Source organism: Lissotriton helveticus, chromosome 9, assembly GCF_964261635.1.
Source record: "Lissotriton helveticus chromosome 9, aLisHel1.1, whole genome shotgun sequence".
Classification (NCBI taxonomy): Eukaryota; Metazoa; Chordata; class Amphibia; order Caudata; family Salamandridae; genus Lissotriton; species Lissotriton helveticus.
This window is the reverse complement of record NC_136070.1, coordinates 784,504,395-784,530,776: the sequence shown is the minus strand read 5'-3', so window position 1 is coordinate 784,530,776 and position 26,382 is coordinate 784,504,395. Positions and strand designations below refer to the sequence as shown.

Sequence of the window (26,382 nt, the reverse complement as noted above, 5' to 3'; positions counted from 1 at the left end):
GGGAGCAAAAAGAAGAGCAGACTCTAAAGTTACCCCACAAATACAATGGAAAATACATTTAAAACAGGCACAAGAATATTAAACTCCTTGACACGAAAAGTCACAGGAGTAGGACAAGGCTGGAGTAATGGAACCAAGGCCTGAAACAACAGGAACTCAAAGAGGTTGCCTGCCTGTGACACCAGCAGAGTCAATATGGACAGAAGGACAGAGAAAGAGGAAGAGAAAGAGGAAGGCAAAGTCCCTTTGAGGCATACAAAATCTAAGAGTAGTTCACTAAAATGCCTCCGAGGAATACCATAAAGTCCCTGGAAACACGGAACGAGGCTATAGTGCAACCACACAACATAACAGAATACCTGCTAAAGAGTAAGCACTGGGGTAGGAAAAATGCAAGCTGTAAAATAAGTCAAAGGACAGACTCCAGGAGACCGCAAAACAAGATAAGTTCCAGATGGCTGGAAACTAAGCCTGTCGCCAACAGCATAAAGTGTATCCCTGAAGGGGAGAGAATAACTCTGCCCTAGGAAGGCAGGAAGTAGTCAAAACAAGGGGAAAACAATGGTCACAGACAACAGTAGTACAATAACTGAGTTAAGACTCCGTACAACCATGACTATCCCTGAACCAACAAAGCTGAGTCGGCATGCACGCCAAAAAGGGAGGTGCCATCACAAGGAATCGATCATAGCATTTTGCACAGCCACCGAAAACCTGGAAGTACGCAACCATGCACGTCGATGTAGAGCAATGGAAGAGGCCATAGTCTGACCAACAGAATCTGTAATATCCACACCATGGCGGATGCTAAGTGCGGCAGCCTTGTACCAGGCAAAAAGAGCATTCCGGGCTTCCTCCGGAAGTGAAGGTAAGAGGCACTCCACAAAGTCCCAAAAGGTGTGGGAGAAGCAGGCGAGCACACAAAGTGTTCAGAGTGCGCAGAGCAGCGCTAGAAGAAGAGAAAATACGTTACAAGTGTCAAATTTCCTGGCCTCCCTTTCTGGTGGGACAGAGGTTAGAAAATCAATATTCTGCATGGCTAAAGCAGTCTCAACCACAAAGCTTTTACTGGAGGGATGTCTAAGTAGGCAGGAGGGATCCTCCAGGGTATGGCTGTGAGAAATTGAGCGAGCTACAGGGATCCCAATTGTGGGTTTAGTCCAAGCACCCAAAAGGTTAAGAAGACAGTCAATATAAGGAAGAACAGGCTTAACTTTAGACTGGGCAGGGTGAAGGACGCCAATTAAGGGGTCAGTTCACTATTCCACCTAAAGGAAGGTGTAAATCCAAGGTAATCGAAACTGGATAGAGCATACCCACCAATGCGGAACTGGCCTCAGTAGCCTAACCAGGAGGAGAGAGGAGGCTGGCAAAGATTCTAAGCCACTGATGTCAGCCAAGTCAAGTAATCAATCAGATGGGCATGGGGGTAGAATCGTGTCCTGCATTGGAGGAGGACATACCACACCTTCCTAAGCACTTCCTCAACCAAGGTCTGAAGAATAGAAACCCAGCGTAAGGGAGCCGGAGACAGCCGGCTCCGTCAGTACCACATCCGATGCCATAACAGAAGCCAGTAAACTCAGAAAAGGAGACACCTCAACGTAGGCAGGAGAGTCGATCAGCATTGATGGCACCATCATCAAAGCCAGTAGACAAGAGCCCAGCACCATCATCAGAGTCGGTAGACCAGAAGCAGAGCCGAAGGTGAATCCACAACTGGCTGTGCACCGGCGCAGCTGAGGTGTCAGACACAAGAGGCCAACCAAAATCTGAGGGCGAACCCGACGGCGAAGTCACAGGCACGACCTCATGGACCTCTGTGAGGCTTGAAGGTGCTCCAGAAGAGGGGACGACCCAAAAGCATAAATAAGAGCTTGTGAATATGGTCTCATCTGGGTCAACAATGCCTCGGCCCAAGGATAGATGGGGAGAAGCAGGGCGGACTCATGCCTCGGCACTTCAACAGAAAAGTGCGGATCAGCGGCAGGCAATGAAGGAGAGAGGCACTGCGGCTTCAACCGCCAGTGTCAAAGGTGAATGAAGCCCGTGGGAATAGCTCCTAGAATGGGCGTGCGGTTGGTCGCTAGGACGCTTAGGACCAAGGATGATAAGACGTCGGAGACTGTAACATCTGCGCTGCCACAAGCTTGATGCGACATTCCTTGCACACGTTCGGTTGGAGCTGTTGACAAGTCACAGTCATGGTGCTCACCCAGACACCACATACAAATTGAGTGAGGATCCGTGGTGGGCATTTGTTGACCACAGGACTTAAGGCTTAAACACTGAGGACAACGAAGAAAGGCACACTGCTCCGTTGATTAGAGACATCAATTAGGCCAAAAATGGATGGAGGAACTGCAGTGCGGATCTGTGTGTTCAGGGGAGGGCTTAGATCGACTTCACATCCAGGAGACGACGTCACCACAGTGTCATTCGACACCCTCTGACAACGCGCGGAAGTACTGCTGGGAAAATTTCCAGAACCAGTATGGCGCCTGAGGAAGAGTATAGGATAAGGAATCTGCGGCTAGATGTCTCTATCAGACATCCATTGCCCAGTAGAAAATTTGGAGAAAAAATATTTGTTCACAAGTGAAGAAAAAGAGGTGAAGACCTCCAGATCCGTAACTGAAAGAGTAGAAAGAAAGGAACTGACGTAAGCATGCATGGGTGGCACATATATGTGGCTCTGCGCCACCTAGCGGCATTCAGGAGCACTGCTTTGAATTTTTCAGGATCCAGTCCAACGCCTGGGAATATTCACAAGGGGAGGAATCTGTGGTTAGAAGTACCCATCATAAGTGCAAAACTGGGCACACCTAGAGAATAAAGAGCAATTTTATACTGAAACACTGGACAAAATCGACAACATAATCTGGGCAGTACTGGTACTTGTAATCTTGGGTTTACACTATTTCAGTGTTTTTTCGATGTATACCCCTAGAAGAAAATGGACAACCTATTTTTTTATGATCTCTAAATATCTACTGCTAACTAAATGCAGTACTCCAAATGTTCTGTCACATAACTAACAGAATGGGAGTTTAGTGTGGGAAACGATGGCCTTGGAGAAGTTGACATTTAAAGAAATTACTCCCATGATTTCTATCATCCAACATGGATGCCATTAACATTATATGTATTCAGAATTTAGAGAGCTCACTGGTCCAAAAAGGCGGAGGATACCAAAATGGTTCAAGGATGTCTTCTTATAGCAAGGGTGGTGTCCTGGAAGCCAGCTATGAGGCTGGAGAAGTAGATTTGCTATGTAAAAAGATTGTGTCCTTTGAAGAGCTGTTGATTGACATGTTATTTGTAAAAAACTGGCTTTTTTTTTAGTGTACCAAGATGAGGTACACTATGATGAAAGTTCAAATTACCCTTATTGGCTTACAGGGCTCAAATTAATAATACCAAATGCTCTCTTTTGTGGTAGCGTGGGCGAACAATTTAGGCTTATAAGAGGTTAGTGTTAAGCATCTGTTGTACACACAGAGTCAATAAATGACACACCCTCTCAAGAAGAAACTCAAGACCAACTTAGAAAAAAACATTTTTATAGAACTTTTATCATCAAGAACTTCGTAATTGGGTAAGTACTCTAGACGTTATCAACTTTTACAGTTGAAAACAGTAGAAAATGATAGCTGTCAGATTTGAGGCATGAGCCTCAAACACGGTAATGTTATCCTATGGGAAAAACATTCACTGCATAGGGTCACTTGCAAACGACTTACAGGACTGTTCTTCTGGACTTAAGGTGAGTAGGGGCCAAGGTCCAAGAAAACACAGAGTAGAGTTTTATCTGTCCTGGAGTATCCGGGTGCAGAGATGCTTTCAGCGGTGGTAGGCTCTTGCTCTACATGCTGTAGTTAATGGGAAAAGTACCTGTAGGAAAGGCTGCAAAGGGCGACCTTTCCGGCACAACCCAAAGGGGTTTTCCATTCTTGGGGCTCTCAGGGTAACAGACACAGCATCAGTTTTAATGGACTCAGGCTGGAGGTCTAGCGTGCATAGGTGTATTGTCCAATGGGCTGTTGAGTTTAAGGCTCCCACAGTTCTCGGTGCACCTGCAGAAGATGGTGAAAAAACACAGCAAGAAGATGTCTGGCGTTGAGCTGACCTCAGGTGAAGCCCCTCAATGTGCAGGTTGGTTCTGGCAGCAGTGTTGTTCAGACTGAACTCAAACAAGCCTTGGTGCTTGCAACAGGCTTCATTACCTCGGGTATTGGTGCAGGGCAGCCCATGGCGGTCCTAGATTCTTCAAAGTCGGTGGGGAGACGACTCTGACCTCCTGGAGCATGGTGACCTCTTCCTGGATGGCTGCTGCATCGGTGGACCAGGTGGTTAGCAGGTCGGTGTACTGGACGTCGCAGTCGGTGCCTGGAGGCAAGCGGCTCTTCTTCTCCAAGGGAGATGTGGACGGGTTGCCGAAGTTCTGGAAGCCCTCCGGGGCGTTTGGAAGATACACAGCTGCAAAAAGAGTCGGGTTCTTTGCAATTGTTGAGACAGGAGCAGGCAGGCATGGTTTGGCACCTATGCACTTTTTTTCTATTTCTTTACTTTTGAAGTAATCGCGGCACCCGCGTCCGGCCTTTAGCCTAATACGTTTAAAGCGAAATCACGGTTGCTGTCATTTTAACAAAATGAAATACAGAGAAAAAAAGGCATGCAACTGGGTTTGGAGCCGCAAATCACAAAAGAAAGGCACTGCCGCTATTATGTTAGCAGAGGTGTGCCGCACTGGGTACATTAAAAATAAAAAAAGCGTTGCAGAGAGCATGTCCTGAAAGCCATGTAGGAAAATAGTGCTGGGAGTCTATAATTAAAACGTACCGAGTAACAACACATGTAACAGGGGGTGTCCTCATGGAAGTTGCAAGAAGAGAAAAGGCGGTACTTAGGAGGGACTACTAAGCGTATTGACCAATAAGAAGCCACCATTTACAAAGGACAGTGACGAAAGCCAATTAAAAAGATGGGCAGCAAGTGGGCAGAGCTTCATGCCCATATCCTGAATGCAGCATGTCTCGAAGTGACAGCGCAAAGCGCTACCTAAGTGAGACCTAAAAAGACAAAGGTTGGGGCAGAAGCTCCATATTCCACGTATGGACAAAAAATCTTTAAGGGGTACCCCACACAGATAATTATTAATGAACAAAAAATACTTTTACTAATAAAGCAGATATACAAAAAACTATTATAAAACAATTGAAGGAAACATAAAAAGGTGCTCACACAGTTACACAACGAACATTTACACAATGAACATCACTAAAAACACAATTTACAGTGTAAACAAGAAAACAATGGCAGAGGGAAACAAAACTTAAAACAAGATAAGTCCCAACAAATAACAGGAACAAAGAACTGCAATATATGCTTCCTCAAATATATGCCAAAGACTGGCGTCAACGGCTTTTCGACCTATGGTATTTATAAGGTCATCAGGACAGGAAAATATTTCTATAGAGCAACCAATCTATGTAGTTTGTGTGGTCTGAGTCAAATTTACTCAGGCAAAAATCGCTAAAGGACCTCATATGAACAAAATCAGAAATCCAGCCAGAAAAATTTATAAGCACACATCTGATTTACAGTGCCAATGTGGAGTCCAGAACAAATTTCAAACCGACCCACTCACAGTTCAGAGGGCATTACACCAGAATACTGCTCGACTAATCAAGCAAGCGCACACATCGCTCCCCAACAATGTTTTTGCATTAATAATATTTTTTTGTGTTGGATACCCCTTCATGATTTTTTGTCTATCGGTCTTCTGATTTAATTGTGGATTAATGTTTTTGGAACTTTGAATAGTTCATAGTCATCAATTTTCCTGAACCATTGTAGTTGCAATACTATTTCTCTGCCCCAGGTTTGGATAATAGAGTTGCCCCGTTTGATGTTACATCCATATTCCACGTGACATGATCAGTCATACAAGGCTCTACCCCAATGGCAAGTCCTCGGTTATGGAGTTTGGGCCAACACCTCAAACTAGAATATGGGTGGAAAAGTGCCACAGGGTGAAAAATAATTTTTGAATAAAATGGTCATGATGGTCATCCACAACACAGGGTCACAGGTGCTTGCCTTAATAAAGCCAATTTTGTCGAGGATGCTGTATCTGAACGAGGAGAGTTCACCCTCCAACTGTTGTTTGTCAAACTATTGAAGACAAAAATATCCACCTGCCAAAATATTGTGGTAAAAATATCCACTTACAGAATATGTTCTGTTTTCTGACGGGTGGCTAATGCAGCTTTCTCGTCATTAATTACTTTCATAAATGAGCATTAAAGACTCAGTATTTCAAAGTACATCTAAGGCAAAGTGGAACGGGTGGCTTGATTCTTAATACATTAGAAATTAAAAAGCGAATGCTACTCACGTCCAAGAAATTGTCCAGTAAATTAGGATCTTTGTTTACAATCAGTTCTTGAACCTAAAAAGTATTAAAACAAGAAATATTGGTAAGTTAAATGTCATGTTGACTGATGCTTAGCCTCAGACAAGTTGCCACATCTTGCAATAATTATGATCAAAGCACGTAACAACATGACTTCTTTAAAGGAAGCAGGCAAAATAATTTTACTTTGTCAGACCATCTAAAAATAGCCATCCATGCTTTAGGATCTCACATTTTATCTGTGCTACAACCCATGTTATACAAGATCAAACTCTTGTCTTCATTCAGCCTACCTAAGGCATTTCTTTACTGTTTTTTGAATGCTGGTTGCATAATGTTCAATTAAGAACCATCACTAGTATTTTCTCTTTTGTCATGAAACATCTTTACTGCCGACTCTATCCAAATGTCAACTACAGAACCCTCAAGCAGCTTCAGAATGAACAGGTTACTTACCTTTGGTAACGCTCTTTACGGTGGATACTCTACTTCACTGCAGATTCTTCACCTTTAAAATATCCCCAGGAGCCAGAATGAATCCAAAAACATCTTTCAGCATAGCCTCTGCTTTTCGGTATGTGGCATCATGCGACTCCGTATCCTCTCTCCCCAAAAACAAAGTGGGCCCTATATAGGTGCCACTCAGGTACGCTGAAGTCCGTTTCTTTCAGGACATCATCCCTGACCTCTGACTCGCTGCCCAACAAAAATCAATTGGTAACTATACAGACCTCTAATTTGGGACCGATTTAGATTAAAAGAGCCCAATCCATAGAATGGGTAAGCAGGAACACAGTGACAGATCTGTAGCTAGACAAAGTATCCATCCGAAAGATTATTACTGTAGATAAGTAACTTGCTCTTCTGATGAATACTTTTAACCACAGATTCCTCGCCTTTAGAATCGTATACTAAAGTAGTACTTTCCGAGATGGTGAGTATGTGGAATGGCCTAGCCCAAAATGTCCTTCAGGACCAAATGGCTAAAATGCTCCATCCTGTTGGACTTGGCTGTCAAGGCAGTAGGGTTACTTAAGCTCACATCGTGGCATGATAGACATCCAGGACAGGCACTGTGCCTGTCAACACAGTAGAAGCAGCTCAGGATTCAGGCTTGAGTGTTCGTCGTTATTATCATCATCATCATCCAATTGTACTCCCTACTCCTCAGGGTCGTCCTCCTCTAGGGTGGCTTACCACCTCTTGATTTTCTCATAGGCTCTGAGGGTTATCTCAAGGTCCAACTTTGTGGCCTTCTAGTTTGCCTTTAGCCCCCTTTCCTTGCAGAGCATCTGCAGCTCAACCCTGGTATCAATGTTGAGCAGCTCAAGCTCCACAGAACATAATAGGGAGGTATATTACTTACATTTAGAACAAGCATTGGCATAGCCAATAGGTCTCGCTTTTGGGACCTTATAAGCGTTTAGGTATGCAGCACATTATCCAATGTATTGTGTTGCTAGGTATTGAATAGCTGTACAATTATTATATATTGTGTAACACAGTCTGATTCATGACGAAATGCTTGCCTCTTCCGTGTGCTGTATGCATACTTTTCAATTGAATAACATGTGTATCTCCTTTTTGTCCCGATGTGCTACTGTCAGTGTGTGCCTTCTACGGTGCATTCTTCTGTGCTGCTGCTCTTGTGCTCTACTGTACTTGGTGTGAGAAGTTGGCCTGATATATAGTGCTCACTATTCTAGTGATCACTTTGTATCATACCAAACAACCCTTATTGATGATTGGTTGTAAGTCAACCTTATTAGACCAGCTATCCTAGTAGCGTGGACAAGAGCAGTCTTTAGGCTAAACTCTAGAGGGCGTGTTAAGCCAGCTGTTTTACCATCACATATACCCCTTGAACACCAAGTGAAAGGACACCACACAAGTTGTTATAAAAATATAGGATATTTATTAATAACAAGTCTACCCTGAACTCTTTATGAGTCAGGGAGCTAAGCACAATACAAAACTCTTATGAAAATACTTCAAGTTGCACAATTTACACAAATGCCCGAGGGGCACGAAAAACCATATACACAAAAAGTGGAATGCGAAATACTAGCAGGTAAGTAACAAGATCCAGAGGCTTCAGGATCGCTAGGACTACACTACTGAACCCTAAGGTTAGGAGCAGGAGGCCTAGGGAGATCGGGTGCAGAGTGTGCACTCTCACGCGGGAAGAAGTCTATGGATGCTAGCGTTTCTAAAGTTACTGTTTCCGGACGAATCCGACTAGGTAGACTAAAAACGAAAAAGGATCTGGACACTTGGATAGTGAACCTGTGCTGGAGTACCGAAATACTCAAGTTACCTAGCCCAGGGGCCGCGGCTGCATAGGGTTCAAAAGAAGTCGGGAATCCTCGTTGAAGTCTATGGAGCCTGAAAGAAGAAGTTGCTGGCAGGTGACCAGTGAAGAAGTTCGGTGTGATCCAAGGCCGGATCAGTGAAGGAGACGACCTGAAAGCAGAGGGGACTTAGTTCTTAACCACTAGCCGGTGATTATGTGGGCACCAGGATGGCACCGGATGAAGTCACCTCGACCAGGTGAGTGGGCGACGCTGGACTCTGCAGTCACACGGGCCAGGAGGCGTTGTCGGCGTCCAGGCTGGAGGTGCGAGCTGTCCCACGAGGCTGTCGGCTGTCGGCGATGCTGGACTCAGGATTTGAGCAACAAACCTTGGCAAAGGCAAGCCCACGCGGTGGAGTCAAGATGGCGTCTGGAGTGGACCAGGAAGGTCCAGGGCACTTCTTGTTGGGCAAGAAGCAAGGGCCAGTCTAGGGGACCTAGACCAGCGGAGAAAACGTCGTGGTACGTCGTCAAGAGGGTCACTAGCCAACGGGCAAGTGACCGGACAACGTGGCAAGCAGCAAAGAAGCAGAAGGGCCCCACGCAGATCTCGTGGATGCTGGGGGGCTGGACTTCGGTGCTGGAGCTGCTTAGGGTTAGGGCTTCTCAGACCCCAGTGCACTCACTCGAGGGTCCCTCGGTGGTCGTGCTGGTTAAGCGTTGTGCTGGTCCTGAAGATAGCCGGTCCCTCGGGTCTCGTCACACCCACGAATCTCAGCTGGGCTGATGATGTAGGTAGAGGTCAGAGATGGCAGGCAATCCGGGTCTCGTCGAGCTGGGCAGTCTTGATCCGGAGGATGGATGTGCAGCAAACCGCAAGCGCTTAGATGGTGCCTGCTTGTGCAGGGTGGCTACTCCTTAGCCACAAGGGAGAGTCTTCAGAAGAAGTCAAGAGTTCCTTTCGTGGAAAGTAGTTCAAGATTCAAGATTATCTAATTTGGGAAGGGGGCCTGCTCCTACCTTTATCCTAAGAAAAGGGGCTGGCACGCGACTAGGTCCTGCCCTATGGGTGGGAACAGGAGGGGGGTGGTTACACCCCTCTCCTTTGTCCGGTCTCTCCCCAGCTCAGGGGCTGGGGTGCCCCAGGAACTGGTTTGAGCCGGCATATGCACAGTGAGCACCGGGGTGCCACTTGCAGTCACCTTCCTTTCAGCCCTGCCTACCTGGGATACACAAAATCCTGTCTGGGATGGTGCTAGCACCGCCCCTGACAGGAAACCCTTTGTCCAGGCCTCCGTTGCTGGAAGGACTCCCAGCAGCAGGAGGGCAGACTTGTGTCTCGGTGGCAGCATCCATTTTGTGGAGCTGAGGCTGTGTCTGACTTTAACCGGGGTTCACAGTTGCATACATGTCGTGTCCCTCTAGAAGGGTGGAATGCTAACCCCGTCGCCAGAATTGGCGAGGGGTTAGTATTCCAATTCGTATGACACCTTACTCAACATGTTTTGATAATGCTATACCAAAGTTAGCATTTAACCGCGAGGATTATAATGCACTTAAGAGTATATGGTATAGCGTTATCATGGAACAGCTATCAGGACTTGGTTCCGCAAGCTGCAAATGGGCTCAGCTCATGCCAGAGCACCATCTCACATAATTCCAAGCACTCTGCCTTCAGGATTGATAAGGCCTGCCATAGGAGTGACTGATAGGAATATATGTGTCCATTTTAGGGTTAGATATAGGAATACTATATCTAAAGCAAAGGGTGTTTACACCACCTTGCCCCAGCTGTCGGGCAGCCAGTTGTGTCTGTTTGGGTGGCCAGCCAGGGGTGGCATAATACATGCTTCAGCCCCTGGTAGGCCCTGGGTTCACCTATGCCCTGGATACCGAAGGTATGCTGTACAGGGACTGATAAGGTGGCCCAGTACCAATTGGTAAAATGCACCTAAGGTACATGGTTGTAATTTAGAGAGAGAACAGCTAGGCTGTGGGTCTGATTAGCAGGCCCACAGCCAGGGAAAGTCGTAAACCAGTGAAGCAAAAAAGCAAAAATCTGGGGTGGCCATGGGATTGCAGACCCCACTCTCCTACACTTGGGATCTTCGGCTCTTGGCAGCACACACATGCATTCAACTCACAAAATGTGACAGCGCAGATGAATCTACAGTGAATTCTGGAATTGTTGGAGAGTTCCATGGATAAAATATACATACAACCTGCTAGAGGAAGTTTGAATATCTGCTGCTCTGAATTGGCCTTTCTTCTACTGAAGGTGATTCAGACCTTTGTTTTGTGAGTCACACTATTCTTCGTGTGAGTTGTGTGGGTGGTGTGTGGGTGGTGTGTGGGTGGTGTGTAGTGCTTCTATGGGCTTTCAACTCGGTTTGTTGCCTCGCTGTAAATTTAAGCCTGGTCACTTACATATTGCACTGAAACCCTTTCATTTAGTGACCAAGTAGAAGCATGCTTGCATGCAGGAGAGGAAGTCTCCAATCTTCCCAGCATTAGAGTAATTTTAACTGAGTCTCAGTATCGGAGCAACATCCTGTGATTCTGTCCGAATCGCTTAAATTCCCAGTGTCTTTGTCACAATGATCTGATACACGGGCCGACTACCTCCTGATAACCAATGCATGTGCTTACATTGTTTCAGATAAAAGCTAGGAAGGCACCCTTTAACATTGATTTCATAAAAAACAAAAGCCAAAAAATTAAATATGAAAAGTAATCTGCTGTGCATGTAAAGTACTGCAGTGTCCTCAGTAAAATTTCAAATTATTTAGAAAATGTATTACATTTACCTTAATAAACTGATCTTAACCCAACCGTGAACGATTCCAAAAGCCTCCGATACATCTGGCAGAAAGCTAAGCCAACGTGATGTCACTTAGCATTAAACCAAACAAAAACAAGCAAAGCACAGCGCGTTTTGTGTAACCTGACCCACGAGAAATGAAGCTGCCACCCTGTGTGCCACTGCACGCTCCAGAGAGCAAAACGCTGTGGGAGTGAACATTTAAAAAGAAGGGACATGTGCCTGCCTTTAGACATTTGCGTGATTTCCTTATTGAACGACACATGCAAAAGCCAATCCTATGTGTGGGAGGAGTCAGACCCAAATGGAGTAGTTTAGAGTACTTGCAAGAAGTCTCGCAGAGCAGCACACGCGCGCTGGCTCAGGCTCGATCTGAAAAGGAGAAAACACACCACAAGAAAAATCCCAGACCAATTTTGAAAAATAGTGCAAATTTTAATAATGTATTTGACATCAAAAGAACCAAAATCAAATCAGTAGAACCACAGTTATGAATTTAGAGCCTAAAATATCAGGGCGCCAACTGCAGACTTCTAGTAGCACAAGATCGTGTCAAAGTCGATAAATATGTCCGACTGCGATGGAGCGAGAGTCAAATACATGAAGTGGATTGGGCCCAGCTCAACGAGGAAAGGCTGCAGGTGGTGTCTGAAGAGGAGGGATTCGTCGTCTGGGAGCTACTGGACGAAGTCACAAGGAAGATTTCCGCAGTAAATCTAAGCCTCATTTTTGGAAGTCGAACAATTCCAACTGATGAGGGCTTCATGAGGCCGGATACCATTTCTGTGCAGGACCACTAAACAGGAGTTGCTGCCGCAGAGCAGAATGTAGCAGGAGTTGCCACAAAGTCAGGCCAACCGGCGATGCATCTTGGGAGGATAGAAGAGCAGGTTGGTCGTAGACTCCTCTGGTTTCTTAGAGCAGTTTTTTGCCAAATATGTTCTACGACTCACTTGGCTGGGTCACGTTGAGGGCTCAAGACGGTTTAAGCCTTTTCTGTCCCTGAGGCTCTGATTAGGAAGCCAGTCAACTAGGCCTTGGAGTCACTCTGGTAGTTCTGGGTACAAGCAATGGAACACGGCTAACGCAGCAGGGCAGGTCTCCGAGGGTTCAAGGCAGGCTTCAGAGGCTACAACAACACAGGAAGACAAGTGGGTCATCTGACCTGGGAAAACAGGCTCGATCTGCCGGCTTCGGGGTTGCTTAAGATGCCGCTGTACCGCAGAGCTAGGAAGAGTTAACAGTGGGAGTGGCACAAGGCCAGGGGTCAGAACTAGAAGTGTTCCTAAGGGAAAAGAGTGCCAATGGTAAACTATACATCCTATTCTTATGCAACGTGGCACATAGCTTGCTGATCTTATTTTTCAGCAGGCCTTTAAGGCGCTCAAAGATGCCATTGCTCTGGGCATGATAAGCAGAAGATAGTTAATGTGTAACCGTAATATTATTGTAAGATGTGTGAATATTGCATTAACAAAGTGTCTTCGATTGTCAGATCTTATCCTTTTTTAAATTCCCCAGCGGGGAATCACCTCACGAATCAGAAAGCTAGCAGCTGACCTACCATCACAATGGACACACTGTCCTGCTTTAATCCATCTGGAAAAAGGACAAACTACAACTATAAGATACCAATAGTTGTTGCACCTATCTAATATATCCACAAAGTTAATATGGAGAGATGTAAAAGGACCTTGTGGATGTTGAATGGTAAAACTGATCACCTTCAATGGGGGATTTGGAGAAATTGTTGACAGTAGAATTATGGAAGCACACAGTAAGTATAGCATGTAAGTTGGAAAGGAACCAATCATGTATTTGCCAAGACAAATTATCTCGAGGTGTGGGCTGCCAAATGCAACTGAACAAGAGCTATCATAAGTAAAACCTGAGGCATCACTGGTTTACCTGTAGATATGTGCCTATAAATTAGATCGTCCCTCGACTTTGAGCATCCTCCAGCCTCCTATAACTTTCTCATCGGATGGAGCAGATTCCTGCAACTCTCACAGATTTAAATACGCTGCTTCAGCATAATGATGCGTGACATTATCTGCGGTAGTGTCAGATTTAGGTTGCAAAACAGTGTGGGACACTAAAACAGGGACATGTAAATATGATGGCAGAGGCAGGTGTGTGTGCTTAGCTGCATCTTTAGCTGCCCAACATGCTAGTGCACTTCCAGGTGACACAAAGTTCTGTTGTAGGAAGCTGGGTCTCCACATAGTGCACTAAAACGAAGTACACTGTGTAGAGAATTCCAAATTGGTATACAGAGGTGGGCGAGCAGTTAGACTTATCAGAGGGTAGTGCTAAGCACTTGTACTCCGAGGCAATAAATGAGAGAGACACTTAAGAATAAATCCAAGACAAGTTTACAAAAAATAATAGATTTTTATGTACTTATTCAGATCAAGGACTTCGTTCTGCAGTAAGTGCTTTTTAAGATGGCAATTTTCAAAGTTGGCAAAATGAAATACTTTTGTGAGCAATTATGCACCATGAAGTCAATGGGAGGAAATTGAAAAATACATATAAAATCACAGTTTGATATCGGGATTCACCTTCAGGATTTAGGTAAATAGCAAAGCCAGGACACATGTTCCACCAAAGGATTCTCTGGAGCATCCCTGATTCTGCCGGGGGCAGGGTGCGGAGGTTGTTGGTAGCAGGTGCACTACGAAGAAGGGGGCCAATTGAAAACACACTGCACAAAGGAACCTTAAAGCGAAGACTAAGGGGACCCATTCGAGAGAGCAGGTCGCAAGGGCCTAAGGACCACTGGAGCACAGCTGGATCGTCGATACTAAGGTTGGTCGGGCCAGGTGCAGAGCAGATAGGTCAGCCTGACGATGTGCGACAAGATGTCCTCGCAGTCAGGAGCAGGAAGCTTGGAGGCGCGATTCTGGGACAGCTGGGCCAATCACAAAGTGGGTCTCAGTGGGCTAGACGTCCCGTGATGGGTGTTGCTTCCTGGGCAGTTGGAGTCCGGATTGGGATCTTCATCTCGGTGAATGCTGTAAAGGGTCCAGTACCCAAGGCATTGGTGCAGCTCTACTCCAGTAGATCCTGGTTTCTCCACACTTGGAGGGAAAACAGATTTGATCCTCCGGAGCAGGTGTAGTACTTTTGGTTCAGGTGCTGCATCAGAGTCGCTGGGGAGCAGCAAGTCAGTAAAACCAAATTCTGTAGTTTGGTGCTTGCGGCTGCAGGGGAGCGGTACCTCCACTCCAAGGGAGTTCTTTGGCGATTTATAGAAGGCTGGAGGAGCTACGGGATTCTTGGAGGTCTCCCAGTTGCAGGTCGAGACAACACACCTTGATTGTCAAGTCCTTAAGGCAGCAGGAAGGGTTTGGTGCGAAATTCCCAATAGTAGGGCTTCAGTCCTCTGGTCAGCAGCACTTCTTTGTCCTTTCTTCTCTGTGTCCTCCAAAATTAAGTTCAGGGTCCCTGAATGACACTTAAATACTAAATTTCAGGATGCTAAAGGGGTGACAGGTAGTAGCCAATGGCTACCTACCTTTAGTGTGTCTACACCTTCTAAGCTACCATTTCCTGTGGGAAGCGACACTACCCTGACCCTAATTAGCTAATTACCTCACAAACCAAGATAGAGAGAAATGAAAAGTGGGCTCCACATCACCTGCCCCACCTTAGAGTGGTGCTGGCTGAATGGGGACCAACCTTCCAATTTAACAAATTTTCTTGCCTGTCCTCCTGCCAAATTCGGAGAAGGAAACTGGGATTATCCGTACACTGTCTAAGAGAGATGGAATCCTGCAGAGGGTGCTAGAGAGCTGCACGAGCTGTGTGCGAGGAGCCGTTCCTGAGCCGTTGCGAGGAGTGTGAGGAGTGCAGGAGCCGTTGTGCGAGGAGCCGTTGTGAGGAGCTGGGAACCGTGGGCGTGCGGGCGGTGTGAGCGCTGTGACAACAACACCGCCGCCAAGGAGGAGGGGGAGCCCCCTAGGCCTCTAAGCTCTCCAAACACTAGAGCTGGTGTCAAGTACACGGCCGGAAGTACAGCCACGGATACTCCCATTTTGGCGGCCAGTGCCGCAAAACGCTTCCCCCAGCGGGCGAACGCCTCGGAGCTGTGAGTATCACATTTACCACATTTTTTGGCGCAATTCGCTTCTCCACAGCGTTCGGATCCAGTGAGCGCCTCACCAGGGCGGCCGGAGTTGCGAGTGACTTCTTTGCACAGGAATCTTTAGGAAACCCAAGAACAGGTGTGTCGTGAGGGTAGAAGAGGTGAATGAGGTGAATGAGGTGAATGAAGAACGCCCAACATCCCTTTTCCCAGCACCCTGGCCATCACACTTGCATTGATAGTGTCTCCACTCCTGTTCCCTGCCCCTCCAGACCTGGCTCCAGACGTGGGTCGATAGGCAGTGCTTGAACCTGGTACCGAATCGCCCAGGTGCCGGGTGTGAGGCGAGACGGTGCACGTCAGACACGCCAGATAGAAGCTAATAGGAGCAGACAGGCCGTGGCCGCAGCAGGTCCAGTGCTGTGCTGCGGGGGAATCTGCCGGAACACAACAAGCACGGGGGCAGAGGGGCAGAGGGAGCCCAGAAGGGGATAGAGGATTCATAGAGGAGGAAAAGCGTACGCAAATAGACCTGACCAGTTCATCCATATCGCATTGCCTTTGGCCAATGGGTGTGGGTATCTGGCGGCGAAGTGTGGGCATTTTGCGTTGTCGTGGGTGGCGAAGAGGTCTATCTAAAGTTGTCCCCACATTTGAAAGAACGGATGAAGAACTTGTAGATGAAGTTCCCACTCGTGCATCTGCTGAGTCTGCCGACTTAGCAGATCTGCCATGGTGTTTTGAACCCCTGGGACGTGTTGGCCTATTAAGAAGATGTTCTGAGGTATAGCCCACCTCCATATCTGCTGAGCTATTTGAGAGAGCTTCAGAGAGTGTGTCCCCCCCCTGTTTGTTTACATAATACATGGCTGTCATATTGTCTGTGCGGACTAAGACAGTCTTGTTTGCAACTTGTGTTTGGTATGCTTTCAGACCTAGAAACACAGCTAATAACTCCAGATGATTGATGTGGAGTAGTTTTTGCATTGGTGTCCACCTTCCCTGCATGGTGTAATGCAGTAGGTGGGCTCCCCAGCCGGAGAGTGATGCGTCTGCTGTTAGTATGATTTGTGGAACTGGCTCTAGGAATAGTCGGCCTTTTGACATGGTTTTTGTGTTCCACCATTGCAGAGAGCGATGAGTCCGACTGTCTACCAACACTAGGTCTGTTAACTGACCCAGAGTCTGGTTCCATTGGCGTGCTAGACATTCTTGAAGTGGACGCATTTGCAGTCTTGCGTGAGGTACTATGAATATGCAAGATGCCATCATCCCTATGAGTTGCATAAACACTCGAGCTGGAAGCGAGTGTTGTGATTTGAATTTTGTTAGGAGCGTTTGCACACTTATTATCCTTGCTGGAGAGGGATAAGTTCGTGCTAGTCGAGTATTGATTGTTACTCCTAGGTACTGTTGTGTGTGCGATGGTAGCAGATGTGACTTGGTGTAATTTACTGTGAAGCCTAAGTTGTGGAGTAACTGCATTGTATTGTGAGTGTGTTGTACACACTGGTTGTACAATTGTGCTTTTATGAGCCAGTCGTCTAGATATGGGAAGACGTGGATGTGCTGTCTTCTTAAGTGTGCTGCTACCACAGCCAGACATTTGGTGAACACTCTTGGCGCTGTTGTTACTCCGAATGGGAGTACCTTGAATTGGTAGTGCTGTCCTTCTAGCACAAATCTTTGATACTTTCTGTGCGCCTGGTGAATTGGAATGTGGAAGTAGGCGTCTTTGAGATCTAGTGTGACAAGAAAGTCGTTCTGCAACAGGAGTGGAAGGGCTTGCTGAATTGTGACCATGTGGAAATTATCTGATTGTATGTAAGCGTTTAGAGGTCTGAGGTCTAGAATAGGTCTCAGAGATCCGTCCTTCTTTGGAATTAAGAGGTACAGGGAATATACTCCTTTGTTCCTTTGATGTTTTGGAACTATCTCTATTGCATTTTTCTGCAGGAGAGAAAGTACTTCTTGTTTGAGCAGCGTTAAATGATCTTGTGACATTGGGCACTGTTTGGGTGATATGTTTGGGGGGGTAGATGTTAGTTCTAGACAGTAACCGGACTGAATTAATTGAAGCACCCACCTCTATGATGTGATGTCTTTCCAGGCTGACAGGTATTGCTGTATCCTTCCCCCGACAGGAGTGGGATGGGGCGGGGGAAGGAGCGGGGAGTCATTGGGTAGGGGTGGAGGCAGATCGGGTGTTATTCTTGCCTCTGCCTTTGTTATTGTTACCGCGGTAACCTCCCCTTTGGTAGCCCTTACTGTAGGTAGACTGAGTGGGGCTTTTGAATGCTGTGGAAGGTGTATCGGATGAGTATCCTCTGTTTGCACCTCAATTTGTGGAGCGACTAAATGAACGTCTTGGAGCCTGCGACTGCAGGGCTCCCATAGATTTTGTTGGTCGGTGTCTTTTTTCGAGGGAGACATCAACCTCGGGTCCAAATAAGTGTTGCTCATCGAATGATTGATTTGAGTATAGCACTTTGGACCTCTGGCTTGAAACCAGATATACGTAGCCAAGCATGCCTACGTAGCAGGACGCTAGTGTTGACGGCTATGGAGGCTGTGTCTGCTGCGTCTATCGCGCAGCAGATAGATGTGTTAGTGATAATTTTTCCCTCTTGAATTAGCTCACTAGCTCTATCTTTAAACTGATCAGGGAGATGTTGCATTATTTCCTCGAGCTCATCATAATGTGCCCTATCATAGCGTGCTAGTAAGGCTTGCATGTTAGCAATACGCCACATGTTTGCTGCTTGTCAGGCCGTTCTTTTCCCCCCGACGCATCCAGGAGTTTAGATTCCTTGTCTGTTGGGGGAGCTTCTCCTGATGTTTGAGAGTTAGCTCTCTTACGTGCGTTAGATACGACTAGAGAGTCTAGGGGAACTGGTCCCTTTATATATGCTGGGTCAAATGGCGCAGCTTTATACTTTTGCTCCACCCTTGGATTTATAGCCCATGTCCTGACTGGGTCTTTAAAGACCTGAGAGGCATGTTAACCACGCCTTTGAGCATTGGCAAAATTGCTGAAGACCTTTGTGCGGTGTCAAATGTGTCTAGCAGGAAGTCCTCCTCTACTGCATCGGAGTGCATGTCTACCCCATGGTATTGTGCTGCTCTAAGCAGTAATTGGTTAAACCCCATTGTGTCTTCTGGCGTTGAGGGCCTAGAGGGGTATATGTCATCCTGTGGTACATTTGGGACATCTGGTGTAGTATAGTCTTCCCATGGGTCTGGCGAGGTTGGTGTAGTATAGTCTTCCCATGGATCTGGCGAGGTTGGGGGATAATATGGCTCCTGTGGATCAGCCCCTGAATCTGATATGTAGTCCCCATTATCATCATGTGTGCTAGATGGTGTATGGGAGAGAGGTGGTGAAATATGGGGGGAGAAATTGGGTGCAGAAGGCGGGGAAGGTACATGCATAGGTGAGGTAGCAATGTCCTTATTCTTCTTTGGAGCCGGTGCTGGTGCTTCTGCTGGTCGTTTCTTTGATAATGTCAATCGACCAGTTTTGGGATCTTTTATTAGAGTCTTTTCCTTTGGGTCCGGAGCAAACAAGTCTCTTTCAGGAGTGTGACCTTTCGGCGTGGAAGCTTGTTTCGGCGCCGCTGTGGCTTCTTTCGACCTTTTATCTTTAATGGGGGTAGCCGGGGTCTTTTTCGGTTCCGAAGTCTTTTTCGGTTCCGGGTGTTTTTTCGGGTCCAATACTTTTTCCGGCTCCGGTGCTTTTTTGGTGCGGGAAGCTTTCGTCAGCTCCGAAGTTGATTTGGGTGCCGAGGGGACTGAGTGTTTCGGTGCCGATGGCTTCGGCGCGGTACCAGGCGGTTTCTTCGGTGCCGGTGAGTGTGTGCCGGCACCGAGTGGGGGTCGACTCGAGCCCGAGTCGCCCGAAGGCCTTATTGACTTCTTGGCCGAGCCCGAAGGTGGGGCCGTCGAACTAGTGTCTCGGTGTGCACGGGAGGGTGTGACCGTAGCCTTTTTTGTGTGTGTCGAGTGTGGGCTGGGGTCGACGGTCTTACTTACGACCCGCTGCGCTGGAGTCACGTCCTCGTCATCAGAATCTTCTGCCTCCGAGTTGCTGTCGACATCGTGTTCTTCTGGGACGTCGACGCCTTCCTGGAAAATGTAATCGGAATCGAAGCTGAAGATCTTTGAGCCATTGTTCGTCTGGCTCTCCGGTCCCAGATAGTCTTTTTGGAGCGGAAGGAGGCACAGGCTGAACAGTCCTTGGCCTCGTGCTCCGGAGAGAGGCAGAGGTTACAGACCTCGTGGAGGTCGGTGTGGGGAAACTTCGACCCACATTGAGGACACCTTTTAAATGGCGTCCTTTCCATTAGCTGGAGTCGAGGCCTAGTTGGGCCCGAAGGCCGTAGTCGACGACCGGAATGGACGTTCTTGGTCTCGAAGAGTAGTGTCGACAGGAAAACGCTTTCTAGAGTGGTTTCTTGAAGCCGATGAGGATTGCGCGCCGACGGTAATCGGTTCCAACACGGAGCGCTGGAACCACATCCGAGCCCGGTGGCGGAAAAAAACAATCTGGGGATGGAGCCGATGCCCATGCGCAGTATCACCCAAAGGAGGAGTCACCTATCCCGTGACTTCCAAAGACTTTCTAGAACAAAAACAAACTGCAAACATCCGGGCCCAACACTAGGTGGCCATCTATGCATAGTGTGCAATCTGCAGCTCATATGCCTCGAACATTAAGTATTCATCATTTCTTGTTCTATCACTTCTATAATAATAGAGCATTTATGAAATCTAAGACAAGACACCAAGGCTGTAACATCAAGCTACTTATAAACCAGATAAAAAAAGTGTTCAACAGAATTGAATAAACCATTTTAACAATAAAATATGACAGTAAACTTCACACACAAAAACAATAGGAACAAAAAATCAAGCATTTGCAATGCAATAGGTCTCGCATTAGGAAAGTTTGAGCTATTGGTATTGTAAATGACAAATATTTTATTCATGTGTTGGTTTCGAAAAACCGAAATGAATAGCTTTGTCATTTATAATGCCAATAGTTTTAACTTTCGCAAATGTGACACCTATAGCATTTGTAATGCAATATGTGTTGTATTTACGGGACTTGGATGTATTGACATTATAAATAACAATGGCTTTTTAAAAAATATATATTTAATACTTAAATAAAGTTATTGTAATTTATAATGGCAATAGCTTTAACTTTTGCAAATTACTTTTCTGAAGATTATGTTCAGTGTATTTTATTGTGACGAAAATCCAAGAACAGAAGTGAAATATTAACCTCTTTTTGTGACATTTGTAATAAAGCTTAAAACATTGAGAGAACATATTTGAACCCGTTGTTGAATGGTTGCACAGATTGATGCTGTGGTGGCGCCCCGGAGTGATGCGAGGGGGCGACAGAGCGAGGGGGCGACAGAGCGAGGGGGCGACAGAGCGAGGGGGCGACAGAGCGAGGGGGCGACAGAGCGAGGGGGCGACAGAGCGAGGGGGCGACAGAGCGAGGGGGCGACAGAGCGAGGGGGCGACAGAGCGAGGGGGCGACAGAGCGAGGGGGCGACAGAGCGAGGGGGCGACAGAGCGAGGGGGCGACAGAGCGAGGGGGCTGTTAGACGGGGACCCGGAGGGTCGGCCGAACACAAGGGGAGAGGCCTCCGGTGAGGGCCGTCTCCAGCGATCGTACAGACTAGTAACTTCCCCCCCACAGATGGACGCCACACGAAGATCAGCTTAACACCTTTTATAGGCAATTCTTTGAGTAAGGTGGTACGATACAAGGAGATTAGGACACGATGATCCTCTCAATTCTAGTCTCTATTAGGGAAAGGGGGTAGCGGGACAGTCTTGGTACCTACAGGTACTGAGGTGAAACGGTGGTAGCTCACAATCCTCGAGCTCGGCGTTCGGACGGGTCAGACCGCGGCAGCGCCAGCAGGTCCCGAAGAGGTCGTAGGTGGCAACGGGCCGCGGCAGCGCCAGCAGGTCCCAACGAGGATGACGGTTACAACGGGCCGTGGCAGCGCCAGCAGGTCCCACGAGGATGAAGGTTGCAGAAGGCCGCGGCAGCGCCAGCAGGCAGGACAATAGTTCACAAGGCAGGGCTGCGGCAGCGCCAGCAGTCCGTCAAGGATGAGTTCTTCTCGGTGTCTCTCGACTCCAGGATACAACTGCCTTCCTGCTCTGGGGCTGCCTCAGTTATAGGTCTGGCGCCCTTTGATGTCCGGACCCTCGCACTGGGAGGTCGGGAGGTCCGGGATGAGGGAGTCCAGACACCCAGCAGGGGGGTGGAGCCAGCACCCGGGGAGGCTGGGGGCGATCGGCCCCTGGCGGGGGGAGAGCCATCGACACTTCTTTCTCCCATTAACCTGCCAAGTGGTCCGTTCACCTCCTGGGTGGATGGTAGTGCCGGGATGTCGGGGCCCGGCCAGGCCCAGGGTTGGGGTCGAGCCGAGGCCACGCGGCCGCGTGGTGCAGTGTCCAAGATGGCGGCTGGGCCGGGCAATGGGGTTGACGGGGGCCTGGGCCCGTGGCACAGAGATGTCCGGGGGCAGGCGTCCCGGAGGGGGACGGGTTGCTTCTGCGGGTAGCCCCCGGAGAGCCGATGTCTGGGCCCTGTCATGCGGGGAGGGAGCGAGCCCTTCGTGGGGCCTGTCCAACATGCGTCCCCCCCAGCTGAAGGCGGGGAGAGTCACCCATCCTCTTGGGGACTTTCCTCGTCGAGGCGGAAAAAGCGGGACAGGCCATCCGCGTTGGCGTGGTCTTGGCCAGGGCGATGCTCCACAGTGAAGTCCATCCCCTGTAGGGAGATGGACCATCGCAATAGTTTGGGGTTCTCTCCCCGCATTTGCATTAGCCATTGCAGGGCCCGATGATCTGTTTGTACCCGGAAGTGGGTTCCGAAGAGGTAAGGCTGGAGCTTCTTGAGGGCCCACACTACTGCGAAGGCCTCTCGCTCAATGGTACTCCAGCGCTGTTCTCGGGGCAGGAGGCGTCTGCTGAGGAAGGCCACTGGTTGGTCGACTCCCTCGGGGTTCAGTTGGGAGAGGACGGCCCCGATGGCATGGTCTGAGGCATCAGTCTGGACGATGAACTCACGGCTGTGGTCGGGGGCCTGGAGCACAGGGGCGGTGCACATGGCGGCTTTCAGCCTCTCGAAGGCCGCTTGACAGTCGGGGGTCCAGTTGACGGTTTTTGGGTTGGTCTTGGATGTGAGTTCCGTGAGGGGCCGAACAATGCTGCCATAGTCCTTCACGAACCGCCGATAGTATCCGGTGAGCCCCAGGAAGGCTCGGATCTCGGTTTGAGTTACGGGGGGCCGCCAGGACTGGATGGCAGCGATCTTGAGCTGGAGGGGGGCCACCAGACCGCTCCCCACTTGGTGTCCGAGGTAGGTCACGGACCCCTGGCCTATTTGGTACTTGCTGGCCTTGATTGTGAGGCCGGCCTGTTGGAGGGCCTGCAGGACCCCTCGGAGGTGGCGGAGGTGGTCAGACCAGTGGCGGCTATACACCGCGATGTCGTCCAGGTATGCGGCGCTGAACTCTTCGAGGCCCGCCAATACCTGGTTCACAAGTCGTTGAAACGTGGCTGGAGCGTTTTTCATGCCGAAGGGCATCACTCTGAAATGGTAGTGTCCATCCGGGGTGGAGAAAGCGGATCGTTCTTGTGCCCTGGGGGTGAGGCCGATCTGCCAGTAGCCCGCCGTCAGGTCGAAGATGCTGAGGTAGCGGGCCGCCCCCATGCGGTCAACTAGTTCGTCGGCTCGGGGGATGGGGTGAGCGTCGGTTCGGGTGACAGCATTCAGACCCCGATAGTCGACGCAGAACCGGAGCTCGGGTGTGGTGCCCGGGGCCGCAGCTTTGGGGACCAGTACAACCGGGCTGGCCCAGGGGCTGTCCGAGGGTTCGATGACTCCGAGGGCGAGCATCTTGGAGACTTCTTCTTGGATGCAGGTGCGTACCCGATCTGGTACTCGGTACGGCCGGTGTCGGATAGGAGGACTGTCGCCAGTGTCCACGTCGTGCAGGCACCAGGGGTTGACCCCGGGTGTGAGGGAGAATAGGCGTGCAAATTGCAGCAGGAGGGCCCGACAGTCTTGGCGCTGCTCCGGGGTCAGGGCCTCGGAGAGTTGGACCCCGTCCACTGAACCATCTTTTTCCCCGGTCCCCAGCAGGTCAGGGAGGGGCTCGGAGTCCTCTTCAGCTCCACTGTCTGTGGCCATCAGCAGGCTGAGCTCCGAGCGCACGAAGTGGGGTTTGAGTCTGTTGGCGTGGAGGACCCGGAGGGGGTTCCGGGGGGATTCCATGTCGATGAGGTAGGTGACGGGGCTCTTACGCTCGATCACCTTGAAGGGCCCCGTCCACCTGTCCTGTAAGGCACAGGGTTCGATGGGGGACATCACCCACACCTGCTGGCCAGGCTCGAATTCGATGGAGGAGGCATGTTGATCGTACCACTTCTTCATGTCCTCCTGACTGGCCTCAAGATTGGCTTTGGCGAGCTCTCTGAATCGCCGGGTCTGATTGCGGAGGGTCAGGAGGTACTTGTAGACGTCTGGAGGGGTGTTCAGGGGGGCCATTTCCCACTCCTCCTTAACTAGGCTGAGAGGCCCGCGAACAGGGTGTCCGTACAGGAGTTCGAAGGGGCTGAAGCCGAGGGACTTCTGGGGGACTTCTCGGTAGGCGAAGAGGAGGCACGGTAGTAGCACGTCCCACTGGCGGCGTAGGGGTTCTTCCAGCCCCATGATCATCCCCTTGAGAGTGCGGTTGAATCGCTCGACCAGTCCGTTTCCTTGCGGGTGATAGGGGGTTGTGAATCGGTAGGTGACTCCGCACTGTTGCCATAGGGATTTCATATATTTTGAAATAAAGTTCGTGCCCCTGTCACTGACTACCTCCCTGGGGAAGCCCACTCGAGAGAAGATCCCCATTAAGGCTCGCCCTACCACGGGGGCTGTTACAGTTCGAAGGGGAACCGCCTCAGGATAGCGGGTGGCGTGGTCCACCAGGACCAGGATGAAGCGATGCCCTTGTGCTGTTCGGGGGTCCAGGGGCCCCACAATGTCTATTCTCACCCTTTCGAACGGGGTGGTCACAACGGGGAATGGTTGCAGGGGTGCCTTGAGTTTGCGGCCGCTCTTCCCGCTGGCCTGGCAGGTCGGGCAGGACCGGCAGTGGTTGGAGACGTCATTTCTCATTCTCGGCCAGTAAAAGTGAGTCACCAGGCGGTTGTATGTTTTGTCTTGCCCCAAGTGTCCAGCCAGGGGGACATCATGGGCCAGGTTCAAAAGGAAGTCTCTGAAGCGGAGGGGCACCACCAGCACTCGACTGGTCCCCAGCTCCGCTACTCTTTGTTCGCTGTACAGTAGGTCATTGTCCCAATAGATCCAGTGGGCCCCTGCGGTGTCTCCTGCGCTCTGGGCGAGCGCTTGCTGTCGCAGTCCCTCGAGGGAGGGACATGTATTTTGCTCTTGCCGGAATTGTTCTTGGGTGGGCCCCCCTTCCTGACGCCACTGAGCCAGGTCCGGAAGGTCTTGGGGCTGAGCGGGCTCTTCTTGGGATTGTTCCGGGTTGTCGGTAGGGATGGAGTCTCCCTCCGGAGCGATCGGGGGAGGAGGTGCTGGCCATGCGGGTTCTTCAGATCTAGGGATGGTGTCGGCGGCCATGGACCGGGTTGTTACGCACGCCCAGCCCGGGAGGCCTAACATCCCCAGGTGCTCTCTTCTTTCAACGGCTGCCCACGGGGAACTCTCGAGATCGTTCCCCAGGAGGCAGTCCACGGGGGCATCGTCGCGGACAGTCACTTTTAGCATCCCGGACACTCCTCCCCATTCGAAGGGGACGCAGGCCATCCGACACAGGCTCTCCGAATTGTCGGCCGATCGGACGGGGCAAAGAACATTTGGCAGGATTTGTTCTGGGGTCACCAGGTGACAACGGACGGCCGTCACACTGGCCCCTGTGTCACGCAGGGCTTCGGCCTTACGCCCATTTATGTTCACCCACTGGCTGTACTTCCTGGTGTTGGCTGGTAGGGGAGCCCGCGGGATCAGGTCTCTCCCCCCTAGGCAGGCCAGGGTCATGGCGGCAGGTTCCCACTCGGGCTGCTCCTGCTCGTACTCTTCAGGTCCTTCGGAGACTTGCTCTTCTCCTAGGGCGGCGGCAGCCACCTGGCGGGGCCCGGGGGTCTGGTTCTTTGGGCAGGTCGGGTCACTGGCATAGTGGCCGACTCGCTGGCATCGATGACACGTAACGTTGGCTCGGAACCCCGGGCGCATCGGGGGGTTGCCCCGGCCGGCCGGGGGCGGGGTGTAGTTTGCGGGAGCGGCTGGGACGGCGTCTCTCCCCCGGCCCGGGCCTCCTCCTCCTCCTCCTCGGGGACGATGATGACCTTGGTTGGTTCTGTTCTGCTCGTTGGGCCCACTTCGGGCCACTCGGGTGCTCTCCCATCGGTCAGCCTCGGCGGCGAGCTGCCGGGGGTCAGTCAATTTACTGTCGAGGAGGTGCTGCCGGAGCTCGACGAAGCAGTTGTTGGAGAGGTGCTCCCACACAATGAGGTTGAAGAGCTGTTCGTAGGTTGTTACGTTGCTACCCTTGATCCATCCCTCGAAGGCTCGGCTGAAATAGTTCACATATTCTATCCAGGTTGTACCCGGGATGCGGGTGCAGTTGCGGAACCTCTGGCGGTACATCTCGGACGTCAGCCCATATCGACTGAGGAGGGCGGCCTTCATGTGGTCATAGGACGTCATTTGA

General features: G+C 49.8%; 1 protein-coding gene across 3 annotated transcripts in view; it reads right to left on the bottom strand.

The window, feature by feature from the left end:
- The window catches only part of SYMPK (symplekin scaffold protein), a 1,116,254-nt gene that overhangs the window by 1,030,009 nt on the left and 59,863 nt on the right, over positions 1-26,382 (bottom strand). For all 3 annotated transcript variants that reach the window (XM_078660908.1, XM_078660909.1, XM_078660907.1), the window contains one exon: positions 6,401-6,454. In XM_078660908.1, the coding sequence (XP_078517034.1) occupies positions 6,401-6,454 (54 nt within the window). The remainder of the gene's footprint in view (positions 1-6,400; positions 6,455-26,382) is intronic.